General features: G+C 63.4%; 1 protein-coding gene across 1 annotated transcript in view; it reads right to left on the bottom strand.

Annotated features, from left to right (window-relative positions):
• The window catches only part of CELSR1 (cadherin EGF LAG seven-pass G-type receptor 1), a 132,178-nt gene that overhangs the window by 9,464 nt on the left and 105,139 nt on the right, over positions 1-17,575 (bottom strand). Inside the window, exons 17-26 of the mRNA XM_029954077.1 lie at positions 15,838-16,021; positions 15,392-15,493; positions 14,692-14,786; positions 14,030-14,239; positions 12,436-12,619; positions 11,307-11,450; positions 7,696-7,900; positions 6,595-6,762; positions 5,112-5,238; positions 3,026-3,226 (exon numbers count right to left, since the gene is read on the bottom strand). Of these exons, the coding sequence (XP_029809937.1) occupies positions 3,026-3,226; positions 5,112-5,238; positions 6,595-6,762; positions 7,696-7,900; positions 11,307-11,450; positions 12,436-12,619; positions 14,030-14,239; positions 14,692-14,786; positions 15,392-15,493; positions 15,838-16,021 (1,620 nt within the window). The remainder of the gene's footprint in view (positions 1-3,025; positions 3,227-5,111; positions 5,239-6,594; positions 6,763-7,695; positions 7,901-11,306; positions 11,451-12,435; positions 12,620-14,029; positions 14,240-14,691; positions 14,787-15,391; positions 15,494-15,837; positions 16,022-17,575) is intronic.

The raw sequence follows: 17,575 nt of genomic DNA, 5'->3' as shown, positions 1-17,575 counted from the left end.
CCACCCACACCCAGGACTTACCCACTCCCACCCGTCTTGGTCCCACCCACTCCTGGCCCCTGCACATCCAGACCTGCCCCCTCCTGGCCCCACCCACCCCTTGGCCCCACCCTTTCCAGGCCCTGCCCCTCCCAATATCCCCGCCACGCCTGGCCCCACCCACATCCAGGCGACGCCCCTCCTACCCCCTAAACCGCACCTCCCTTGGTCCCACACATCTATGCCCTGCCCCTCCTGGCCCCACCCCCACCCACATCCAGGCCCCACCTTCAGGACTACCCATCCCCCCAGGCCACAAGCCTCCCCATTCCAGAGACATTCTGTCCAATCCTGGCTTCTGCCCCATCATCACAAACTCCCAGGGTCTCGGTGTCCTACCAAGGGGACCCCCCCCCTGCAAGAGACACAGGCATAGGAGACATGCCAGCTCAGTGCTCCCCGTGGGGCGCTCACCGGAACACACGCCGGCTGGGGGCACACGTGACCCCCGCTGCCCCGTCAGCCTCCACAGGCCAGGTTCTCCAGTACCCCAGAGACGTGGGAGGGGACCACCGTAGCAGTGACATGTGTCAAACACAATACATAGGAGAAACAGCATCTTAGGTTCTGAGCGGACATCCTGCCCGTTGCCTCAGACTCAAGTCAGAGGACCGGGCGAGTCTGCCCTTAGCGATGGGCAGGGCCCTCAGGATGCCCAGGGCGAGCCCGGGGCAGGGGGGTCCCCCGAGGCAGAGAGCCGCTGGCTCAGAAAAGGAAGAACAATGGGGCTGGCTGGTGAGTTGCCTTCAATAATGTGACAAGTCAGCCCACAAAACCACCTTTGGGAAAAAAGAGTGCGAGAAACAGATTTACAGCGTAATGGGTCTGCACAGGTACAAACTCTTGCACGGAACGCCCCGCCTGTCGCGGCAGCAGAACGCAGACCCGACGCTGATGCACAAGAAATCCTCTCAAGCCGCCAGGGAGCCGGGAGCCGGAACCCCGGCCCGGAGATGCGGCTGGGGGTTTGCGGAAAGCCCGTAAAACCCAGGCGCCGAGCCAAGCGCCCGCGTTACGTGCGGCCGGCGCCCCCACACTCGCCAGGGCTCGGCTGGCTGGAAAGCTCGTTCCGGGCAGGGGGAGTCGGGGCCGACACCGGCGGGCGGCCGCTCCGCCCTCACGCCTGCTGTCTAGCGGCAAGGAGTGGGGCGCTACGACCCCACGCTCCCCTCGGCGGAGCCCACGCCGGCACACCTGACGGGTTTTGACGGGAGTCACGTGGCTTCCCCCCCCCTCCCCCCGCCGAGCCTCCACCTGTCTGAGGCGCGGATGCGGACCTGCTCGGGCGGAGGGGCACTGCTGGCCGGATGCGCCGACCCCCTGCCCGGCACCTGGGGGAGGCCCTCCTCCCAGCAACAGCGACAGCCCAGGGGACACCCCGGAGGGCAGCCTGACACACGCTTGCGGGTCCGTCCTCTGCCGGGCCCTGCTACGGGAGTCACCGCTGCGAAGCCCGAGGCCTTCAGGGCCATCTGCGTGTGACCCCCTGCCTCCAGCTACCCCCTTCCTCCTGAGGACGTCAGTCGCCTGAGGGGGTCCCACCGCTTGCAACAAATGAGGAGGGGCTCAGGCATGCGAGCGGCCCTGCCCGGCGCAGGAACATTCCTCCTGTGTCTTTTTATTCCACTTCTTCTTCTAGGGCTGGTCACGTGCGGGGACGCCTCCCCACGGACCTCGCCACGCTCTCCCCAGCCCCCAGCAGCGTGGGCAGCCACCCTGAGTGTCCCTCTCACCTGGTGGCATCCTCACCTACCCGTCCCCCTTCCGGGGACCTAAGGCACCTTCTCTCTGGCCTCCGTGCACACTTGGCCCTGACTCCCGCCCTCCACCCCGTGCCCACTGTCCTGGCTTTGGAGCTGGGCCTCGCCTCCAACCCGAGGACCCAGGATAAACAACCCCACCCTGGATGTGACTCTGCCCTCGGTCACCTTCCTGCCATGCAGATCCAGTCACAGCTCTCCACGTCACAATACCTGGCATGGCCCCTCAAGCCCTGGATGGCACCCAACCTGTCCCCACTTATTCTGGACCTACACCCCTCCCCACCATGGTCAGCCCTTCCCCACCCGGGCACAGCCTCCCACCTTCCTCCACGGCACCATTTTGGCACGTGAAACTCACGAGCCACCACCCGTGTCTGTGTCAGGGAGGTGGGCCCACGGGCAGGGAGGGGAGGGCCTCTGGGGTCTGGGTCTCTGGTGGGTGTGACAGAGGGAGAATCACTAGGTCCTCACAGCATGAGGAATGGAGACACGGCCACCGTGTCACCAGCACGCAGTGGTCGTGCCGGAGGGGCCCACTGACAGAGGGAGGGCTTGCGTCTCGCCTGGGGACAGATCGGGGCCAGGTGACAGTGACCTGTGCACCCCCCGGGCTCACTCCATCTGCACGTGTACTGCTCGGTGGCCTCGTGTCTCCCCAGGGCTCTCAGGGTCCCCACTTGGTGACGGACACACAAGGGATCACGCACCGAGCGAGCTGTGTGCCTTGGACGGTCCCTCAAGCTCCCAGGTCCCGGCTCCTCGCCTGTGAGAAGGGTCCCCAGGGGACCGGCGAGCCCGAGCGTGTGTGCAGAGCCTCAGCCCCGCCCCCTGCCCCCCGCGGGCGTGCTGTGACCCTGGTGTTCTACAAGTCCCCTTCGTAAAAACGGAAAATCCCTTTGCCGCCAGCCGGGCGCTGCCTGAGCCACAAACCTCCAAATCCCCTGAGCTCCTCTCTGCTGTCACATCGGCCGGTCCCCACCCCACCTCCGGGGGGCCTTGCCGCGGCCAGCAGCCCGTCCCTCCCTCCACCCCCTTGCGTGCAGGGGCTGAGATCTCCACATCCCACCGCAGCCCGGCCCGCAGCTCGCCTCCCACTGCCCTCCTCCCTCGAGGCCACGCCGCTTAGCATCTCTGCCATCACTTCTACCCACTCCTTTGTCGGTCAGGTGCCCCAGCCCTGGAGAAGGGCGCGGCCCCCAAGGAGAGGGGGCAGCGGGTCTCACCGGGTTTCCGGTCTGGGTGATCCCAACCACGAAGACCAGCTGGGAGAGGAACAGCGCGGCGACCAGGTTCCTGTGGATGCCGTGCAGGTTGGAGCGCAGCGTCCGCACCAGCATCAGGAGGACGAAGGCCACCAGCAGGGCGGCCAGGGACAAAGACACAGCGGCGTAGGTGACGATCTTCAGGGGCAGGACCTCTCCGTGCTGCGGGCAGGGGGGGCGAGGCAGGAGGACGTAAGGGCCCGGCTCGCACAGGGGTTTTGTATACCAAGGAGGCACAGTGACCAGGAGCCCACACGGCCAGGACACGGTTCTCAGGCCGGCGAGAAACCGAGGACAAAACCCAAATGACCTGCTGGGGGGCAGAGGGTAATAATGAGTCCCGGAGAGGGACGGGGTGGGGAGCACACAGCACAGTGAAGGGACCATGCACTCAAATGTGGCTGAGGCCGTGCACCTGTCACGCGTATTTTGACATAATAAAAATATACAACACAAATAAACAGCCTCACGCGTGAATCCTACCCTTAGGAGAGGCTGAGGCCACCTGCGCCAAACTCGGGGCTGGGAGGGACCCCCTCCAAACAGACTCCCAACCGCATCGAAGGCAGATGTGCCCCAGCTGCACCGACTGGAAGTGCCTCCAGGATGCCTGTCCCAGGCCGAGGACTGGCCCTTGGGAAACACCAGCTTCAGCTCTCCGGTAACTTCCAGAAAGCATTGGTTCTAAACTCATGACTCGAGTAGAATTGGGAGCTGGGCCACCCAGGGTAGGGCTGGGAGCCGGGACGGGGTGGGGACGGGGGTGCTGAGGGCTCAAGGCTTTGTCCTTCTGTGGCCTGTGCAGGTGGGGCCCGGGGTGGCCCAGAGGCTGCATCCGCTGAGGGGGCTCTGGCCGAGGCTCCGGGGCAGGGAGCGGTGAGTCCTCGCCTAGTTTGACCCCTGAACTTCGGCTTTCCCCACCTGGGAGCGCGCTCCCGGCCCTGGCCAGCTTCCCGGCTAGGGGAGGTCCCCCCCGCCCGCCCCCACGTGGACAAGGGCCAAGGGGCTCCCTGCTCCTAAGTGCCACCTGCTCACAGTGTGCCTGAGGGCACACCTTCCCTCTTGTCACCCTGGCTGCCATCAGCAGCAACCCTCCCATCGACGGGACAGAAGCTCGGTCCCCTGCACACCAGAGAGCCCCCAGGAGGGATGATGGCCTGGCTTCCCGGGACGCACCCCAGGTCTGAAAAACGGGACAAGTGAGGCCACCCAGGCCTCTCTTCCCGCTCCGAGATACCAGCGTGGGGACCTGTCTGCGCCCAGGCTGACATCGATGCCATGCCTGCAGGTGGCGGGGGGGGGGCCTGCTGCCCTATTCACCCCATTCACCCGCAGGCTCACGGAGGCCGGCTCGCATTCCCAGGCCGCGGAAAGTGCGAGGAGCTTAAACATCAGTCGGCCTCGGTGGCTCCTGACCAAGGCCCCTCCCTTGAGTCTCCGGGGCCAGCCTGTGAGGGGCTAAGAGGGGACATTGTTCCGGCCAGCCGCTCTTTTCTCCCGTAAAATCTGAGGTGGGGAAGAAGCAGCGGCGCCCGGGTGGCGCAGTTAAGTGACCGACTTCGGCTCAGGTCATGATCTCACGGTTCGTGGGTTCGAGCCCCGTGTCGGGCTCTGTGCTGACAGCTCAGAGCCTGGAGCTGCTTCGGATTCTGTGTCTCCCTCTCCCTGTCCCTCCCCGACTCGTGCTCGCTCTCTCTCTCACTCTCTCAAAAATAAACATTAAAAACAAACAAATAAAGCAAAATAAAAATAAAGTGGGGTAGAAACAGAACACGGAGAATCCTGCTTTGAAGTGAGGGCCTATTCCAGGGCTTTCACTTCCGTCTGGGGCTCAGGGTCACCCGCCGTGGGTTTCCATTAATAGCCCGGGCTCTCTGAAAACTCTTTCCCAGGAGTTTTGTTCTGGAAATCCTGGCACACTCTGGCCAACCCTCCCGAACAGGGTTTTCAGTCGTGGCTGGGGTTTGTTGGAAATGCCTGGGAGGGAAGACGGGGCTCATGGAGGGCGCAGGGCTGTGGGGGGGGCTAACGAAGGGCGGGCGCCCACCTCGCGTCTGGAGACGTCCATGAGCACCGCGAAGCTGGTGGGGAGGCCGCACCGGCAGGCCACGTGGGTCCGGTTCCGGGACTGGAGCTCGCAGCCCCTGGCCGACCACCCTCCAGTCCCCCCGATGCTGCAGAGAAAAGGTGGGCGTGAGACGGTTCCTTCCTTGCGGGGGTCTCCGAGGCCCAGCAGCCCCCGTGGGAGCCCGAGAAAGGAGCCGTGGTCACCACTAGGGGGTGACCTTGGACCCCGTGGACACCCTCCCCTCCCTCTCGGGCCTGGGGAGCGCCTCCACCCTCTGAGGTTCACAGTCTATGCATCACTTCGCAGTAAAACTTTAATGGGCATGTCTCAGGTCATTGGACGCCCCCTTTTGTTGGATATATTAGTGGGTACAATGGCTGCTTTGTGCGTTGGTCTTCTAGTGAGTCTAGGCGTTTGATGAAATAAAATCTCACATTCATCTGACACTTTCATCTGCGGATTGCACAACGTTTTATGGCCGTGCCTAGAAGCAGGGGCCGATTATGACTCCCGTTTGACTGATGGGAAGCCCCAGATGACAAGCTGCTGCGGGCCGGCCCTGCCCTCCCTGACTCTGGGAAAGTCAAGTTCTCTGATCCTTAGTTTACTCATCTGTGAAATGGGATGTGAGAGCTAACACGTTTGCCAAGAGCTCTAAGATCTGGGGCGGATAGGCACCGAGGAGCACAGACAGAGCGTAATTAGGGCAACGGCTAATTGCCGGATTCAATCAAGCGACCGTGAGGACTGCCTAACGCAGGCCAACCAGGCCTTCACGCTTCCCCCGCGGTGCAAGTCGATCTTTCTCTCTTTTGTTAGCCAAGTGTGTATTCTACTCCAGACCCGATGCGGGGTGCTCATTAACTAGAACTGGAAGATAAAGGAGCAGCCGAGCCTGCGGCCCAGCGTGAACCCCCCGCAGCCCGGCGCCTGCACGCTCGCCCAGGGGCCAGCTCCCGGCTCGGTGTGGCCGGGACCCGACTCGATCCACGCGAACCATGGTGGCTGGGCTGATCTCACCGGCGCGCAGACTGAGGCCCGGGACCCCCGTCTGTCGGTGAAAGCGCCCCTGCGCCTGGTCTCTGACTCCTGCCCCGTATACGTGTGGAGGAGGGGCCCCTGCTTCGTCTGCAGGCGGGACGGACACTCGGGAGCTGCGGGTCGCGGAGCCCGCCCGGCTCTGTCCCGGCGCTAACCTTCCCGGGGGGCGCCCACGAGCATCTGCGCATGCGCACGCGCACCATGGCTCTCCGGGCACACACGGGTGTGCGCATGCGTACGTGTGACTGTGGGCGGGGGTCCTCTGATGCCCCCAGGATGAGCTTCCCGCCCCAAGAGGGGCTGGACCGGGAGCAGCAGGGCCCAGATAAAGGCCCGTGAGACACTCTGCCGACACGGCGCCGGGGCCACGGCAGTGACCCCCCCCCCCCAGCACGTTCCCGACCCCTGGCATCAGCCTCACGTGATGGAGTGGTTCCAGAACACGCAGACCGGCTTGGTGCGCTCCTCGGTCTCCAGCAGGAGGTGCTCCACCAGGACGGGCCTCTCCAGGGGGCTGGGCAGCGGGACCCCCTCGCTGTACACGGCAGCGCTCACCAGTGGCGTGTTGATGACCGGCCGGTTAGGCAGCCTGGGGTGGGGGGGGGGCACACAGGGAAAGACAGAGGACATTCGTCTAAGCCCCGGGTGCATGGGACACATAGGGCGGAAGTCCCAGGAGGGACAGAGCCGCTGCTCAGGGGACAGCCCGGGCTGTGGCAGCGGCTCTGTCACTGCCAGGGCGTGTGGGGGTACACATCACCTCCGGGTCAAAGGTGGACTTCGGGCATGTAAATAGGAAGAGAAAGATGGGGCGCCCTGGGGGGGTGCAGTCGGTTAGGTGTTTGACTTTGGCTCAGGTCATGATCTCATGGTTCTGAGTTCCAGCCCGGCATCGGGCTCTGTGCTGACAGCTCGGAGCCTGGAGCTGCTGCCGATGTCCCTCTCTCTGCCCCTCCCAGCTCATGCTCTGTCTCTCTCAAAAAATGAATATTAAAATTTTTTTTAAATAAATTAAAATGAAGAGAAAGAAGGCATGTGCGCAGGGGGTCGCTGCCCCTGCCATGTAACTGGAAACCCTGGAAATGACTGGGCTGGGACATAACCTCAGCCCACACACATCCCGGCCAGCCCCGAGGGAGGAGGGGGAGGAGACCACGGAGCCAGGGACACGTGTGGAAAACGACACGGCAGCTGGAAAGCAAAGCCTCATGGGCGCCCCACTCTGATGGCGGCCACGAAGCCCCTGCGGGCGGTGCTCGTTTCTCCAGGCAGAAGTGGGGCCACACAGGGGCAGGGGGCAGCCCCCCGGGCAGGAAGTACTCGCGGAGCCCAGGCTGGCAACGGTGTCCATCCAGGCCCCAGTGGGGTGTGTGCTGGGGAGGTGGTGTTTCTGGCAGAAATACCAGGGAAGGTCCCGCCTGGACACCCAGACCTTGTCCCGGGGGACCACGGCGCAGTGGCCTGCGGCCTCACCCCAGGGTCCCGGGGCAGCGCCCTCACGCAGACGTCTGGGCGGCCTTACCGGAGGCTGCGGCGGTCAGGGTCGTAGTGCTCGGGCAGGAGCTGCCCCAGGGTCCGGTAGATGATGACCAGGGCAACAGCAAACCGGCCCGGCTCGTCGGGGTGCCTCTTCTGCCTCCTGAATGGGGCGTCCCTCTCGGCACCAGGCCCCGGGGGCGCCGTCTGCGGGGCGGCCTTCCGACCGGCCGGCCTCGCCGTGGGGCCCTCTGCAACGTAAGCAGAGCGTGAGGTGGGGGCCGGACGCCTGTGTTCCCGCCAGAGCTCGGCGGACGCGAGCAGGTGCTGCCCAGAATCAGAGCCACTCTGGGCAGACAGCAGGTGGCCCCTCCAAAGACCAAACACGTTAAAACCCCACATGACCCTGAAACCCCACTTCCAGGCGCGTGGCCTGAAGAGCTGGGGCGGGGGCCACCCACGTTCCCACACGTGCTCTGTACCCACGGCGGGACAGGGTTCAGCCTCATGGAGGAATCAAGAAGCGCCACCCGCCGCCCGGACCACACGATGCTCCGTGGGTGAAGCCGAGTCCTGCGTGACTGCCCTCCCGTGGGCGCCGGGAAGTGCAAAATTTGTACAAGAGGGGCTACTGGGGGGCTGGGGGCTGAGCGTCTCGTGGGGACAGGGTCCACCAGATGCAAGTTCGGGGCTGACGGTGACGGCTGCACAAGTGCAGACGGATGGATGGACAGAGCCGAACTCCGCACCCAGGGGTGCTTAGGACGGAACGTTTTATGTGTATTTCACAACTCAGAAAGAGGAGGGACGGGGTGCCGATCGTGTGGGCCTCTGTCCGACACTTTGATCCCATGCGACTCACGGGTGTGTTTTAAGTCCTATGTGCCGCAGGGACGCCACACATACTGGGGGGTGTAGATGCTTAAACTCTCTTGCCGCCGACTGGAGTGTGGACCACGGGTGCCGGAGACCCCGGTCCAAGGCCTCTTCAGTCCCTGTGTCCACACGGGGCCCCAGGAGGGGCTATGAGCTCTGCCCGTCGCACCAGCAAAGGGACCCTCCCCCGCGATGCTCTGTGAACCTGGCCACACTCGCCCCCCCTTCTCCAACGCTGACAAAACGCCCCTGGCAGCGCCTGGTGCAGTCACCCCCACAGACGTCCAGACCACCCAGCGCTGAGCATGGGCTCCAGGGAGGAGGAGGGCCGAGCCCAGAGGGCAGGGGCTCTGCGGGGGCGGGCAGGTCCCCGGGAGACGAGCCCGTGGAGGGGGACACCACACACTGAAAGGCCCCAGCCCAGAACAGCTAACTGATCTCAGCACAACGCCGTCTGACTTCTGATGCCTGCCCCACCGAGGGGGCGCACGCATCTTCAACCTCCCCACCCTGCGCAGGGCCAATGACCGGCCTGTGACGCTGCTCAGCCCCACTCAGGCTGCTCAGTGACACCAGCTTTGGGGTCGGGCAGGGCAGGGGGGGGTCTAACTGTCTCGACGGTCACTGTGTTCCAAGGTTTGTGCTGAGTGGCTTTCTGGAAGGTCCGTGCAGGAAGCTGTGGCCGGGCCTCCCCGCCGGGCCGGCTGACCCTGTCCAGGCCTCCGTGGGCTCAGACTTGACCTGGATGGATGTGACTATCTTCACACAGCCAAGAACACTTACGGGGTCTTCACTCCCGGACGATCCCATAGGGTGGGGACCAAGGAAAGATTCTGACTCAGTTTCCCCTGGTCCTGCCTGCCTCCTCTCATCCAGTTGCTTCTGGAAGCGGGAGACGGTCTGGCTGTCAGCAGAGACTCGCCAGAGCTCCGCCCTCCTCCTCCAGAAGGGCAGCCGCCTCCAGGGAGCACTGCATCACAGTGTCCCTGTCACACTGTGTCCCGGTCACAGCGGCCTCTCAGGAGCATGCCGCCCCTTCCCAGAGTTGGTCGGGGCCTCCGGGACTGGCTAGCCCACTGCGTCTCTAACCCGTCAGCCGGCAGGTGGGTCCCAGAGGCTCCCACTGGACAAGGCATCTGGGCCAAGGGTGGGCCATGGCACGGGGACTGGAGGGGCCTGGAGTCCGGAGCTGGGACAAAGGCCTGGCTAGGGGACAGTCCGGGTAGAGAAAGACTGGGGCCAAGGTGGGAAGGTGAGGGTCTGAGCCAGCCGGGCAACGCCCAAGGTGGCGGGTGAAAGGTGGGCAGAGGTTGGGCCTCGAAGCCAAACCCTAGGGCTCCACCCAAGTCACCATCCTGCAGGTGAGGAAGACTGGAGTCCTCCAGGAGGGACGTAGGCAGACAGACAGCAGGGCACCCGGGGGTCGGGGGACTGGGCTGCACCTGTCCACCTCCCATAAGCTCTTCACCCTTGCCCTCATTTTTGGCTACAGGAGCCGAGGACCCTTTTCCTCTGCCTCCCTGCCATGTGGTGAGTGAGGGGCTCGTGGAAACTGGGGGGCGAGAGAGGTCACAGGAGCCCAGGGGCGGGGTCTTCCCATCAACACAAGAACTGGCGGAATTTACTACATGGTGATGGTGTAGCCAACTGACACGTTGAATAAAACACCAAGTATGGGGCTCAGGGGCCCTGAAGGTCAGCCAGCAGCCGGCCCAAGGGCAGCAGGCACCGGACGCTTCTCTCCGGGATCTTCGGAAGCCAATGAGGCTCCTGGGCATCCACCCCTGATGCCACAGCTCCCAAAGAGAGGATGACCCGGGGGCCAGTGCAGAAGCAGAGACACTGACAATGTCAGAGAAAGAGCCTGCTCTTTAGGTCAAGGAAGCCATGTTTGCAGATACCCGGGTACCTCACTTCTGAAGACACTGCTGAGCGCTGGAAACCCAAATGGGTCCCAAGTTACTTGAAAGATGCGGTCAGTGTCAAGGTGGACCCTACATCAGAGGGCCTAGGCGGCTCAGGTGGTAGAGCTTCCGACTTCAGCTCAGGGCATAATCTCAAGGTTCGTGGGTTCGAGCCCCGCATCAAGCTCTGTTTGGACACCTTGGAGCCTGGAGCTGCTCAGAGTCTCTCTCTCTCTCTCTCTCTCTCTCTCTCTCTCTCTCTCTCTCTCACCGTCCTGTACTCATGTGGTCTCTCTCTCTCAAAAACAAACATTTAAAAAAACTGAATAATAAAAAAAACCTGGCACTTGGATAATAATACCACAGAACAGACAAAACTAATTTACTAAAAACCTTTCCGATGTTAAATTCTTCCTTACAGAATGTTATGAGCCCCCGTACTTTGAGATGTATCTGGAATGCTTCGGGGAAACATATTTTAAAAATTCCAAATGTTTAAGCCCTTCAGTAATAAAACCCTAACCCAGGACTGAACAATTGGCTTATTTCAGGCGGGGGGCAGGTGGATTCTAAAAGTTTACCGACGGCTTTTCCCTACGCTCGGGGCAGACCAGCTCACGCACAACCCAAGCGCTCTCTCGGGGGTCCCGCTGGGAATCAGCCAAGCATCTGTAAGAACGGCCCCCACGGCCCTTGGGTCTGCCGCCGGCCACCGCCCCCAGCCGGCTCCCCGACATCAGGGCGGGTGCGGGACACACACCCACACAACGCGCTCTGCTAACGAGATCCGTTTTGCTTCCTGTCGCGGGACCTTCGGAGGAGCCCCCCGCCTCCCGAACGGGGCCCCCGGGGCAGCCGCGCGTCTCAGGGGCTCTACCTTTCCGGTCCGGGGGTCCGAAGAAGTCGGCCGAGAAGAACACGGAGGACCCCAACTCCTTTGGGAACTCGTCACGGATGTCCTCAAAGCGCGGCACCCTGGCTCCCGTGAAGTTGAATGTGTCAAAGACGTCCACGGCAAGAACTGGGGGGACAGGCGCCCTGTCATCCACCCCCAGCTCCTCCCGCCGAGACCCCCCTCAACCGTCAGGCGACCGTGGAGCCGCTGGCCTGACCCATGAGCTTTCACAGGCAACCTACTCGTACTCAGGCCACCCGCACGAGCGAGGGCTCCCAGCCCGCGCCCAAGTCCTGTCCCGCTCTGAGGCCCACTCCTGACCCTCCTCCAGGGCAGACCCAGGAACACCCGGGGCGTTCACCCTTCTTCCATGCCCGCAGTGGTGCGGGGTCCTGACCCCGCCCCCACCCCAGCGCAGGCCCAGCGGGGGACGCAGGAAGGCCCCCGGCAAGTCAGACGGCCTGAACATCTTCTGGTCAGTGAGCGAGGGCCCAACCCCAGTGAGGCGCCGGGTTCACGGGAGGGATGCCACTTCCAGGGTAAGGCTCGGCCAGGCCCTTCCCGTGCGGACACGCGCACAGCAATCCCCAAGCGCCCCCTACCTGGGTGCCTAATAAACATTTGCCAGAGAAAACGAGGGCCCCCCGGCCACGGGGGGTGGCCCACCCTTCAGGGTCTTTGCCAGCTCTTCTGGGTGGGTGTGAAGGGGGCCTTGGTCCCACGAAGAACCCAACCATGTAAACCCCTGGACCTCAGGGCAGCACATCCTAGGCACCAGGGGTGACTCGGTTCATGAGGTGTCTGCTCTGTGGACCTTCGGCCCCCGACCCGGGACGAGCAGACATTCTGCACCGCCTGCCCCTCGTCCGTCCCCGCAGGAGCCCGGAGGGCTGGGCCTGCAGCGGACCCCACGCTCGAGTCCCTAGACAGCCTCACACCCAAGTTCTAGAAGGTGGTGGAGCCCGCAGCGTCCCCTGGGCTGCCCCCGATTCTCCGGGCAGGTCCCGTCTCCCGCTCTGTGGATGACGCGACACGCGGGTGACCCTCCTAAAGACGACGGCCCAGCAGGGCCCCAGGAGCACGGCGCGCCCCCGTGGCCGGCGGCCCTTACTCATGTTGGCGGTGACGATGACGAAGGGCCTCAGGTAGGTCCTGCGCAGGTTCCGCGCCACGTTGCCGAAGTAGGCCTCAAAGCGCTGCAGCAGCTGCGCGGCGCCCGCCTCGCCCCGCTGGATCTGCTCCCACGCGGCCTGGGTGTCCGGGGCCAGGAGGGCGCTGCCCGTGTGGACCACGTCCTGCGCGGACAGACACGCAGACAGCGCTCAGCCGGCAAGCGGGGCTGAGCGGACGCAGCTGGGCGCGTGCCGGGCTCGGAAAGCCTCCGGCTCCCCGAGAGCCGGCCAGCCCGGGCTCAGGGACCGGGAGACACCTTCCCTGTTTTCCAGGTCAGAGGCAGGGGCCCCGTGTCACGGAGAAGCCCCCCTGGGAGCTTCCCCACGCCCCTTCCACGACACAGAGGGGACAAGGCAGGGGGAGAGCCCTCGGCTGCGTCAGAATCCCCCCCGACTCTGCTGCATGTAGTGACCACGTAGTGACGCAGCCCAAGGACACAGGGCGGGTTACCCTGGGTGACACTCCTGAGCCTCCACCCTTACGTCTCAGGGTTTACATGAACCGGGCTGTCAACAGGGGCCCCAGGATGAAACCCAGGAGGGGAACTTCTGTTTACAAAGGATCAAAAATAGGAACAAACTCTGTTGACCCAAATTCGGGCTTGGACTGAAATGCAATCAAGGGGACCCTGCTTTGCTCTGGATGGTGAGGTTCTCAGGGGGGCTCTGTGTGGATGAGGGGGCGCCATGGGAGTCTCTGTGAGGATGGGGAGGAGCCCTGGGGCTCCGTGAGGACAGGGAGGGGCTCCGTGAGGAGGGGGAGGAGCTCTGTGAGGAGGGGAGGGGCTCCGTGAGGAGGGGGAGGAGCTCTGTGAGGGGGAGGAGCCCTGGGGACTCAGTGAGGAGGGGGAGGGGCTCTATGAGGAGGGGGAGGGGCTCTGTGAGGAGGGGGAGGAGCCTGGGGTCGCAGTGAGGACCAGGAGATCCAAAGAGGGGTCCAGAGGAAGCACAGGTGACACTGCTCACTGCCCAGCACCTTACAAACCTCAGGATGACTGAGCGTCTCCTCACAACCATTCTAAACAGACATTTCTTAGGGGCCAGTTACTTCAACAAGAAAACAGGACGGTCTTTGTAGGAAACAACACGTCCTCTGAAATCAGGCCCTTGAGGGGGAGCACAGACTGGGGAGGCCCTCACAAGCTAGGTGCCCCGGCCTCTCTGCCTCAGTTCCCTTACTTGTAAAATCAGGCAGTAAGCACACTGCATCACAGGACCGGGGGAGTGAGGGGCTGGTTCACGTGAACCACACGGGACACGGGTACTGAGCGGTCGGTAGTCAGCGGCCGTGACTGTCCCCGCCACTGAGACCGTGACCCACCCGTGCCCTCGCCCAAATGCCCCTGACACCTGCCATCCGCCTCACTGGCCCCGGTGGCAGCTCAGGTGCAGAGAGGGAAGTTTTGCCTTGAGGGTGCTGGGCAGAGCGACCTTAAACAGCTGAGCGCAGACGCGGCGAGAGCCCGCGGGACCCCTGCGCCCACGGAGCCCTCAGCCGGCGGGGCCTCCCCGAGAGCCACCCCCACGCCTCACCTCGTGGAAGTGGGCGTCCCGCGTGGCCGCCAGCTCGAAGCCCTGCTGGCTGCTCTCGTGCAGCAGGACGCGGCCCAGCAGCTGGGAGGCCGTCCGCACGTCGCTGCCGTAGAGCGCCCGCGTGTGCTGGGTGGCGTTGCGCAGCGCCTTGGCCAGCCGCAGGGACCAGTCGCCGTCCATCCGCGTCTCATTACGACTCAGCTTCTCATTCTGGAAAGGAGGAGCGCACGAGCCGTTTGCACGGCTGGTCTGGCTACTCAGAAATCTGTTACTTTCTGATAGCCATGTCCTTGTCACACAAGGACTTTAAAAATCCAAAAACCAAAGATGAACTTTGGCCGTGAGCTATGGAACCAAAGAGGAGGGGCCGTCAAGCCAAAAAGTGCTGGAAAGAGACCACGGAGGGAAGCCCAAGAGTAAGACACGGTGACAAACGGGTGAGATCAGGGGCAGAGGACGGGAACGTGGGGACTCTGCGTCTCCAGATCCAGGCGCAGGGCGGGTCCCGACGGGGAGAGAAGCCACACTGTGCTGTGGGTACCCCAGCCCCTGGCCAGTGGTGTGGCGGCCTCACACCTGCCCCCTCCCGTAACCCCGCCCCTTCTGTAACCCCACCCCTCTGTAACCCTGCCAGTGCGCACGCCCCCATGGCCAGGGCCTACCATGACTTTGAGCTCCAGGAAGGACACCGTGGTGCAGTTGAAGAGGTCCGGGGGCAGCCAGCCCTTCTCCCCACTACAGTGCCGGACTGCATTCCCTGGGGAACGGGGAACAGAGAGGACACCTGAAATTCTAATTATTAATTATGCTCATTTATCTGAACACACGTGAACCCCGTGTGTTCAGTGGGGACGTGAACTCCAGGAGTGATGCACACCCCAGGCTGCCCTGGGGCTGGGCAGGTGCCACGGCCATGAAGCCCACCGGAGCTCTCTCCCCTCAGGCCGGGGGCCACATGGGCCACCGGTGATTAGAGCAAACATGTGAGCAAGTCCATGAAAAGAGAAATCAGCTCCATCGTTTGCCAAGTGACTGTCCATGTGCCTGCACATCTGCCGAGATCCGACTCTGGTGCGTGGCCTCACGGGGTCTCCTGACCCCCCGGGGCGCGGAGGCAGCTCCCACCCCCGCATCACAGAGAACCCGGCGCTGGGAACAGGGGCACAGCCTGTCCACTCCTGGCCACTCTGCTCTTCACGTTTGCGTTAACTGCCTTTGTGTCATTGATGGTTAAGGAGACCAAAGTTTCGCCAACACAGAACACCCCACGAGTTCCGATGCTTCGGCCGGCCAAGCCTCCCACAAGCCACACGCCTCCACGATTTCCCGCCTGGAAGGGATGCCACAGGCCAGGGCACTTACCCGAGGATCCCTTGGGGCACGGCACCGCGGCCGGCTGCCCGAACTTGGTCTGCGGCCACCAGATGCCAGCCTCAAATGCTCTGGGGCATCCATTGTAGATCACTGGGGTGCGGGGGAAAGAAGGCCGCTCAGCGGGGGGTGGCCGTGCCCATGGGGGTGCAGGGCCCCCCACATGCTCCACCCGCATCAAGAGCCGGACCCCTGCACCCCCCATCGGTGTGAGAATGTAGGAGGGGGTGACCCTGGCTCTGACCCATGCGGTCCACCAGGGCCAGGTCAATGGAGAAGCCCCCGTGGACATAGGCAGGCCAGGAGGCTGCCGACCGCCCCCCAAGCCCCAGGAGCGTGCGGTGCACGTGGACATGCACGGACACACGCGCTGCATGCACACGCCCAGCAGGCCGTCCCCGCAATGTGGTCCGAGGGGCTCAAGGGGCAGCTCGGACCTTCACAGCCAAGCATGGTGACCTCAGCGAAAGGGTTGTCACAACGGTTGCACTGACGGCCGATGACGCCGGACTTGCAGACACACTGCCCAGTGTCCATGTCGCAGGCGCGGCTGTGGGAGCCGTTCGGGAAGCAGTCGCAGGGCAGGCAGGCGTCCTGGTCCGGGGGCCTGTAGTAATTCTCCTGCGGAAGCCAGAAGCAGTACTGGGCTCCACGCGCCGCCCTCGGGTGCTTCCGGAGCGCGTCACCCTTCCAGCGAGGCTCTGGGCCTCTCCCGCTGCCCTCCGCCCACACCCCCCGCGGGGGCTTCTCGGGCACCCGCCGTGCCGTACGGCTGGATTCAAATGGAGACTTAGGGACCAGAGTGGCCCTTGCAGTGTCTTTTAACTGAGACACCAGAAGCCACCTGCATGTCCACCACTGGGCAGGTCAGGGTGACGGTCAAGAGCATGGGCTTCAGATTGCTAAGCCCCGGGTTTGTGCCCATCCTGGCCGTGCCACCCTTGTCAGGTCACTCAGGCGAGCCCACTGAAGCCTGGGAAGGGGCTGTACTTGGGCAGAGCCACGGGCGGGGTCCAGGCTCCCGTGTCGGGCAGGAGCAGGGAACTGTCCCCACTGTGTGTGTCTGGGACTGGGGGGGGGGGCCCTAGAATGTTAGCAGTCGCCCCTGGAGAGAGATGGTTGTCACCGTCACCTTTTAGATACCAGGGGGCATTTTCCATAATTTCTGATGAGAACAAATCCTAGCTGCATTTTCCCCAAATACCCTCCCCACTGTCCTCCCATGGACGCCCCAACCGGTCTGGCTCCGTGTGGTTGGCCCGGTCCTGACCTGCTCTGGCCAGAGCAGAGCACAGGGTTTCAGGAGACAGCATTTCAGAAGCACCGTGGCGCACGGGGGACGTTACTGATGTTAGACGGCCAGGAGCGCAGGGGCACCTGTGATGGCCGCTTCCCTCCCTGGATGGGCAAACCCTACGCCCTGGTAGGTGTGTCCCTCATCGCTTGGGGCTGATCTCTCCTCTGGGTTTCAAGTGACCGGCGGCTCCAGTGGTATTGAAGACAATTCTAAAGATTCGTGGCATTTTCCAGGACACCCAGGGGCGGCCTCCTTTGGGCTGGCCCGGAGCCCTGTGGCAGGCTGGCACCAGGACGAGGTGGCTCCATGCCGTGCAGGAGGATGACCGACACCCCGGGTGGGGGTGGGGGCGGGTAAAGCTTCTCATGGTTTAAAACTTGTATCCATCATAGAGAAGTTGAGAAGAGACCAGGAAGTGGCGCAGTGGGAGACCAGGAAGTGACACAGCAGGAGGGACCAGGAAGTGGTGCAGTGGGAGACCAGGAAGTGACACAGCAAGAGGGACCAGGAAGGGGCGCATGAGAGACCAGGAAGTGGTGCAGTGGACAGGAAGTGGTGCAGTGGGGGAGACCAGGAAGGGGCGCAGTGAGAGACGAGGAAGGGGCGCAGTGAGAGACCAGGAAGTGGCGCAGAGGGAGAGATCAGGAAGTGGTGCAGTGGACAGGAAGTGGTGCAGTGGGGGAGACCAGGAAGGGGTGTAGTGAGAGACCAGGAAGTGACACAGCAGGAGGGCCCAGGAAGGGGTGCATGAGAGACCAGGAAGTGGTGCAGTGGGAGAGACCAGGAAGTGGTGCAGTGAGAGACCAGGAAGTGGTGCAGTGGACAGAAAGTGGTGCAGTGGGGGAGACCAGGAAGGGGCGCAGTGAGAGACGAGGAAG

This window comes from Suricata suricatta, chromosome 10 (genome assembly GCF_006229205.1).
Source record: "Suricata suricatta isolate VVHF042 chromosome 10, meerkat_22Aug2017_6uvM2_HiC, whole genome shotgun sequence".
NCBI classification, from domain to species: domain Eukaryota; kingdom Metazoa; phylum Chordata; class Mammalia; order Carnivora; family Herpestidae; genus Suricata; species Suricata suricatta.
The sequence above is the reverse complement of the archived record's forward strand: the minus strand, read 5'-3'. Positions and strand labels throughout refer to the sequence as shown.